General features: G+C 39.0%; 2 protein-coding genes across 3 annotated transcripts; one reads left to right on the top strand and one right to left on the bottom strand.

Annotated features, from left to right (window-relative positions):
• Positions 1–2,005: 2,005 nt before the first annotated feature.
• Positions 2,006–4,737, bottom strand: si:ch211-212k18.15 (uncharacterized protein LOC563681 homolog). The gene is made up of 4 exons (XM_061036411.1): positions 4,578–4,737; positions 4,143–4,243; positions 3,390–3,563; positions 2,006–2,637 (listed from the first exon to the last, which is right to left on the bottom strand). The coding sequence occupies exons 1-4, from the start codon at positions 4,660–4,662 to the stop codon at positions 2,182–2,184; spliced, it is 816 nt and encodes a 271-aa protein (XP_060892394.1). The 5' UTR covers positions 4,663–4,737; the 3' UTR covers positions 2,006–2,181.
• A 62-nt stretch (positions 4,738–4,799) lies between these two features.
• Positions 4,800–6,555, top strand: zgc:194655 (uncharacterized protein LOC794380 homolog). Of its 2 annotated transcripts, XM_061036413.1 has the most exons (3): positions 4,800–4,852; positions 5,177–5,381; positions 5,933–6,555. In XM_061036413.1, exons 2-3 carry the CDS (start codon positions 5,237–5,239, stop codon positions 6,064–6,066), a joined length of 279 nt encoding a protein of 92 aa, XP_060892396.1. In that variant the 5' UTR covers positions 4,800–4,852; positions 5,177–5,236; the 3' UTR covers positions 6,067–6,555. The 2 variants fall into 2 exon arrangements, with proteins under 2 accessions (XP_060892396.1, XP_060892395.1); XM_061036412.1 differs by lacking the exon at positions 4,800–4,852 and having other exon boundaries at positions 4,992–5,381.
• The last annotated feature ends 243 nt before the right edge of the window (positions 6,556–6,798 follow it).

Raw genomic sequence — 6,798 nt, 5'->3', positions numbered from 1 at the left:
ACTGTCCATTGTATAAGGGCAGATCTGACACATGTAAAGTAATGCAGTTTCTGTTATTCCATCTGATGTTAGTGTTTTTTATGACATTGTGATGTGATTGACTAAATGTTCCTGCTGGAAGACAACATGTGTAAGTGTTATGGAAGCTTTTTTTGATTTTGAGACATGTTTCCAGTGTTTTGGTGTACATTGTGGTATTGTGTTTGTGTATTATTGTATTTTGAAAATGAGTGTTAGAGTTTAGTTTACAATGGGTGGTTTTGAGCATGAAATTCACTGTTTTGCCAATTGTGTGTTTTCGTGAGTTGGTGTGTTAAGAGTTTAGTAAAATTGTTAAAAGTATTGAAACAATTGTCATAGCAATCGAAAAAAAAACTGTAATGCATACTGTAACCACCACAGGAACAAGTTTCCATTGTAAATGAAATACCCTGCTGGTCTCAGGACTCAAAAACCCATCAGATTACCTGAGTAGCGGTTTTACCCATTGGCTTACTTTTTGGTGCCTGTCCATTATTACACACACTATATACATGGGGTAAAATAAGTAAATCAAGTTTAAATTAAATGATGAGGTAATGTACTTTTAAGTTCAACTGTAATGGTATTAACATGATTAGTGTTGTAACGATAAAGTTAAACATGTCCATGTGACAACCTTGACAGTGAATAATGGGGAACTCATAAGTTACCACAACTAGAGGTCACTTCAGGGGATACTCTCTCTTGTGGTTTAAACGAGTAACTACAGCTCAAGAAATAAAATCCAAAATCATCAAAAGCATACATTTAAATGTGTCCTTTCTTACATTAAATAACTTACTCTCTCTTACTTACTCTTACATATTTATGGGTTTCACACAACCAATCAGGTAAAATTGAATTATAGCCTATTAAATTAAAACTAAGTCATCAATTGGCAAAAGAAAATTCATTAAAAACTCATCAATCTATCTAAATAATAGTAATAATAAATGTTATTTAAAGACGCCTTTCAAAACACTCATCATCATCAGATCATCTTACAAAGCAGAGATAAAAACAACAAATTCACAATACATCGATAAAATTAACATTAAAAAGACAAATTAACAGGATGTAGCGGATATATGAGACGGGAAAGGGAATGATCAGACTGAATATGCCAGTTTAAAAAGATTTGTTTTGAGATGTGATTTAAAAATGAAGAGAGAGTCAATATTACGGATGTGTGGTGGGAGGGAGTTCCAGAAGCTGGGTCCAGAGCGACTGAAGGCTCTGGACCCCATGGTGGACAGGCGGGCGGGTGGTGCAGTGCGGTGAATGGAAGAAGACCTTAGTGCGGGTGGGTGTGTTGATGTGCAGGAGTTCAGAGAGGTAAAGCGAAGCGAGGTTGTATCTATCTATCTCGTTCTGTTCCCCTGGGCTTTTATTCTGACACTTTTACTTCCTGGTCACGTGACGACATTTCTTAATCAATTACGGTAATTACAAGAAATGTAATTAATATTAACTAATATCGACCATTATTTTGAAATTGATTTTCTCATTTTTGGTTTAAAACGAAAAAAACGCTTTCCCGTTTTTCATGCAGTTAAATCCTGTCTGACGTTTTATACTTTCATATCCTGACCCTTATCGTACACGAACCTGTGTCATCATGGTTAAGTAAAATAATCAATTGTTTGAATACTCAAATGTAAATTGTTGTGTAAAAAGTGTATACTTCATAAGAATTATCACCTGTATTGTCATTGATCAGTTATTTTGGGATTGACCTATAGGGGGTGTTACATCTCCTTTAACATACATATCTTTTTCTGGGCAGGTGTGAAGATTTTTACACTTTCAAACCTTGTGTGCATAATTGACCAATTTTAGAGGCACTACATGATCAATGTGAATTTGAAAGTTTGAATTATATATTGCACAATGGATAATTAGGATTTTGCTTTCATTGAAACATAGAGGAAATAGGTTCACATTCAAACATCTGTCCAGGTAAGTTATCACCAGATACTTTGCATTAATGTAGAGATATATTTTTATTACTTCATGTAGTCTTAAATAACATATTATTGAGTACAGATCAATACAGGAATAAGCAGTTACAATAAAACCCAAGAAGAAGAGTCCATTACAGTAAGACATAGGAGGCCTGAAAGCTAAATCATGAGTAAAAATGCCTGTACCAATTCAAGATTAATTTCTACGCCATGTAGGTATGGAGGTCTGTCTGGGAGCCACACCACCGCTGCAGGGGATGAAGTAAGAGCTCGTCTTCAGACACTTAGTAGTGAGCTTTAGACACACAAAGCAGAACTCAACCTGGCAGCGAGGACAGATGATGTTCTTACAGCCCGTTTTGTCATGCTCCACTTTCTGACCGCAAGTGGGACAGGCCCGGATGGAGGGACACGCATCAACACCCTGCACCTGAGGGAGCGCCGTGGTCTTGCACGTCCTCAGAAGCTCAAGGTCGTTGTTGATACAGTTGTCATTGTCACAGCGGTCGGAGCGTGGAGCTGGACCCTTCCACACCTTCAGACACTGCCAGCAGAACTCATAAGCTTCCTTTTTGTCAGCTGTGCAGATTGTGCAGCGCACACTTAAGTTATCCATGTCCTCTCTCTCCAAATAGGTCTTACACCCAGGACACTGCAAGAAAGGATGTGAGAAACATTCAACTGACTTGGAGCTTGCCCTGAATTAAGCATCAATCTGTTGAGAGGAGGGAAAAACCAACGCCAAATTTGTTAACACACCTGGCTAATAAAACTGATTATGATTTCAGAAGGAGAAGTTTAATATTTAGATCAATAAAATCAATAACTTTTCTTCATTTGAATAAAATAAACTTCTCTCTGCTCTTCCAGGTAAATATCAGGGGAAGCTAGCACACCAGCTTCACTTGTCATAGAGACGGAAAGAAGCAGGAAATAGCTGACTTCCTCAGTGCAAAAAGTTTTCAATAAAACCTGTTGACTCCTTTCAAACTGTGGAAGCAAAAATGAAATCATGCTCTTAGTTCAGAATGTGCCGACTACGTCTTTGCTAAGCGGGACTGGCTCTAGCCTTTTCAGCGCCATAGGAGAGAATATAATTCTGGCAACCACACTTTATTATCAGAGGTGACGATGCATTCGTTATTAAATAATGCATCTATTATTACTTTATTACGATATTAAAAGGCTCCAAACTTTGCCTTTAGCCAGCCCTGCTGCCAGGACACAGTTTTAAAGGGGCTGGCAGGCAGATTTGGCTCCTTTAAACAGATCCAGGTAAGTTGTTTCCCCTTGTTTCCGGTCATTGGGCTACAGTAAGCTGGGCTAAAGTGCCTCTGTCCTCAAGCTAGATATTTGAACAAGCAATTCATTTTTTTACTGTCAATTTTGTAAAGGTCCACTCACATCTTTGAATTCGCAGTATTCTTTTGCAGCCATCCTGGCAATGCTCAGTTCAAAGTGCTGCATCTCTTCAGTTGTTAGCACGGCCAGCCGGCGCACCTCTTGATAAGACCAAAGTGCGTCACACTTAAAGACAGTACCATCCTTCAAAGCAGGGCACTTGAATTTGTACTGGCCCTGCAAGCAAAGGACAGATCATGTCATAGGGGTTCAAAGACAACTGTCACTAAATTAAACCATAGGCCAACATGTTGACTAAAATCTAAAATTATAATTTCGGGCCACTTGGCATCAACAGAACGAGTTCTGCATTGTGTATTTGTAAATGCAGGAGAGGGTGATATGAGGCTGATCTTAACAGACAAGGAGCTGCAGGAAGACTCCAAGGTTGTGTGTGATTATGGAGTCCAGCACATTTCCATCATCATGATGGTGTTGAGGGTTAAGGGAGGATTGTCTGCCTATGGAGTCTCCTCCTCCTCCTCCAACTGCCTCTGATTGATCCTGCTTGGCCCATGAAGACTCCTGACACTCTGTTTTTTATGTACTTTTATGTAATGCGTTGTTTATGAAATGATGTCGTGAGGTGAAATTTGGTGTGACATTGCTAAACATATATGCCATATTTTAGATGAACAGAAATGCCCTTTTAACAAGGAGAATGGCATAGTTCATCAACATTTGTAAACTTATTTTGCAAAACTTATTCTGAAGCGAAATGCATGTGTGATCTGTAAATAACAAGATGGAAAGTACTTGATCCAGCAAGCTGCGACACCACCCAGTAAGAGACTGAGGTGTGACGGCGTGACCGCAGGACATCTCTGCCCGGAGACCCAAATCTCCCTCCTCTGGGGCTGAAGAGCACAACAACAACAACAACAACAACAACAACAACAACAACATCAGTTACCCACATATAATTCAACAAGTGGGAAAGATTTCTCCTGCCTTCCTTATAGAGATAAAAAAAAAAAATAGGCTATGTCGTTATTAACTGCATATCAAGAAAATAAAATGTAATTAAAAAAATAATATTAATGAAAAGCTTGCAATAGGCCTACATGTTAGGGTCTATATGAGCACAATCGATGTGTGCATGTGTAAAAAGAAACATTATTTTAGTAAATGTCAATGTGGCTGTATTTATTAAATTGATTGGCAATCCATCAATTTCGGTAATCTACTTACGGTAGGGGTCCAGATCATCCCGCCTCTTGACAAACTTCAGAGTAGTGTCTTTTGGGTCGTATCTTTTCTCCTCCTGAGTGCTCATTTTGTTTGAGCTCCGTCACAAACTTCGTCTTAGTCTGAACTGTGAAAAAGGCACCGCTACCTTACGCCTTATGTTGTGTCTGTCACATTCACTGAGATCTCGCCCCCCCCCCCACAAAAGTTTGAAGAAATCACGTGATTGAAAAGAAGCAGAAAAGTTCATAGAAATCACGTGATAGCAGAGCAGCTCGGTGAGTTGGTTCTACTAGGCGGATACACATGTGAGAATCAGGGGATTCCCATCATCATATTGAGTTATAAGGAAATGCTTTCACATGTTTATTTTTTAATATTTATTAATGGTATTAATATCTATTTTTTTTCCTTATTTGTAGACTATCTTTCTATGAGACTGACGACTTTCCTTTCACGTTTTATTTCTTACTTTTGAATGCCACTTTGCTTTTTTAATGCTACGGCTCCAGGCGAAAGTGAAAGAATTCTCCCATCCCTTTACGTAAGAGGCTTTTTAAACAACGCCCTTAAATGTAGGCTATGGTGACATTATCTCTCAGCTGCAGAGTCGAACGCACTGCTGCAATTCGCACAACGAAAACAGAAAGCCCCTCTCAAAAATGGGGAAAACCTATCAGGTCGTGGTCAAAGGTCCAAGGGGGGAGAGTCTGATCATCGACCTGTGCAACACCGAGGAGCAGATGAACAGCATGACGGTCCAGCAGCTGAAGGAAAAGATACAACAGAAGCTTCCAGACGCCGCAGGTACAGTGGAGGCATGACAACGTGACATAGCAGAAGGACCTGAATTATATTATTTCTAAAAGAGGGCAGCCTCGTGCAATTTTGAATTAAAGCCGAGAAAAGTCAGCCTTGTATTGAAAGTCATAATTTATAGGCCTCCATTTCAAAGCTACTCATTGTGCAGAAAGGCTCATGCAGTTGAATTGTTGTAGTTTTATTTTTAACAAGAAACATTTTAATTTGATGTATAAACAAATGAGCAGAGTTCCACTTTTTGATAGAGTTGGTTGAAATGAGGCCACTTTAAAATGCTCTTAACCACTTACAATTAGGGCTGTCAGCGTTAACTTAATCACCATTGATCAATGTCTGAAATGATTGCATTCGTTTTTTCATATTGCAATTAATCACATGCCATTTTGTGCACTTTGGATAAGCCTCCACAGTTTCTCCTTGTAGTCACAGTGATGGACAAGAACGACACTGCTGCACCTTTGAATGTCTAATTTTACTTTCAAAAACTAGACAGCTCATTCAGAGTTCTGCATTGTTTATTTGTGAATGTACAATAGGAGGGGCTGCTGTGAGGCTGATATTCACAGACAAGGTGCTGGAAGAAGACTCCAAGCCTCTGTCAAATTATGGAGTCCAGCACATGTCCCTCATCATGATGGTGTTGAAGGTTCCTGGAGGATTGTCTGCTTGATAGAGTCCTCCTCCTCCTGCTGCTCCTACTGCCTCTGATACTGATCCTGCTTGGCCCATGAAGCCTCTTGAAACTCTGTTTTTATTGTTGCAAAAGATAAAGACACTTTTAGTGTAATGTATTGTTATTGATTCTGTGTGCAGATATAAGGAGACTATCATCAGGGCGGTTGTCAGCTGGATTAGAATGTTGCAACACAATCTAGACAGTAAATAGATCGCTAACAAATACAGGGTGAATATGGGTCAAGTGGGACAGTTAAGACTAATCATGTTTATCGTTACATGTAAAGACTTCCACAACTAAAAAAATCAACACTGAGCTAATCATAGATGTAGATCATAGATAATGTTTCTGTGGGTGTGACATCACTTTCTGGGGCGGGGCACACCATATTCAACAAGCTTGCAGTGAACCAGCGATGGAAAGCACAATGACATTTTGAGATGGATGATGTAAAGGTCTTAAAAATAAAAACAATAATGGATAGCTTGTCGTTTTTATTTATATTGTATGGAATATGATGATGAATCAAAATAAAATAAAGTCTAATTTATTTATTTTTTTGGGGCAATTTTAACACGGGACAGTGCAATATTGGCAAAGTGGGACAGCCATTCAAGTCATTGAAATGGGGGAAGTTCCTTTTTAACATACCTCCCTTATAGGCGGGGGCTGATGAATGTTTGCTGCCTGTGTGTTCGCAATTAAATTTAGTATGTGTAATTAATG

This window comes from Labrus mixtus, chromosome 4 (assembly GCF_963584025.1).
Source record: "Labrus mixtus chromosome 4, fLabMix1.1, whole genome shotgun sequence".
Taxonomy (NCBI): domain Eukaryota; kingdom Metazoa; phylum Chordata; class Actinopteri; order Labriformes; family Labridae; genus Labrus; species Labrus mixtus.
Note: the sequence above shows the minus strand (reverse complement) of the source record. Positions and strands in the feature narration are given on the sequence as shown.

Excerpts from the sequence above, each read along its gene's own strand:
- si:ch211-212k18.15 (XM_061036411.1), bottom strand. The coding sequence starts at position 4,662 with ATGAGCACTCAGGAGGAGAAAAGATACGACCCAAAAGACACTACTCTG. Across the intron at positions 4,244-4,577 it reads GGATGATCTGGACCCCTACC|CCCCAGAGGAGGGAGATTTG; the intron begins GTAAGTAGATTA and ends TGTGCTCTTCAG. Across the intron at positions 3,564-4,142 it reads GTCGCAGCTTGCTGGATCAA|GGCCAGTACAAATTCAAGTG; the intron begins GTACTTTCCATC and ends CTTTGCTTGCAG.
- zgc:194655 (XM_061036413.1), top strand. The coding sequence starts at position 5,237 with ATGGGGAAAACCTATCAGGTCGTGGTCAAAGGTCCAAGGGGGGAGAGT. Across the intron at positions 5,382-5,932 it reads GAAGCTTCCAGACGCCGCAG|GAGGGGCTGCTGTGAGGCTG; the intron begins GTACAGTGGAGG and ends AATGTACAATAG.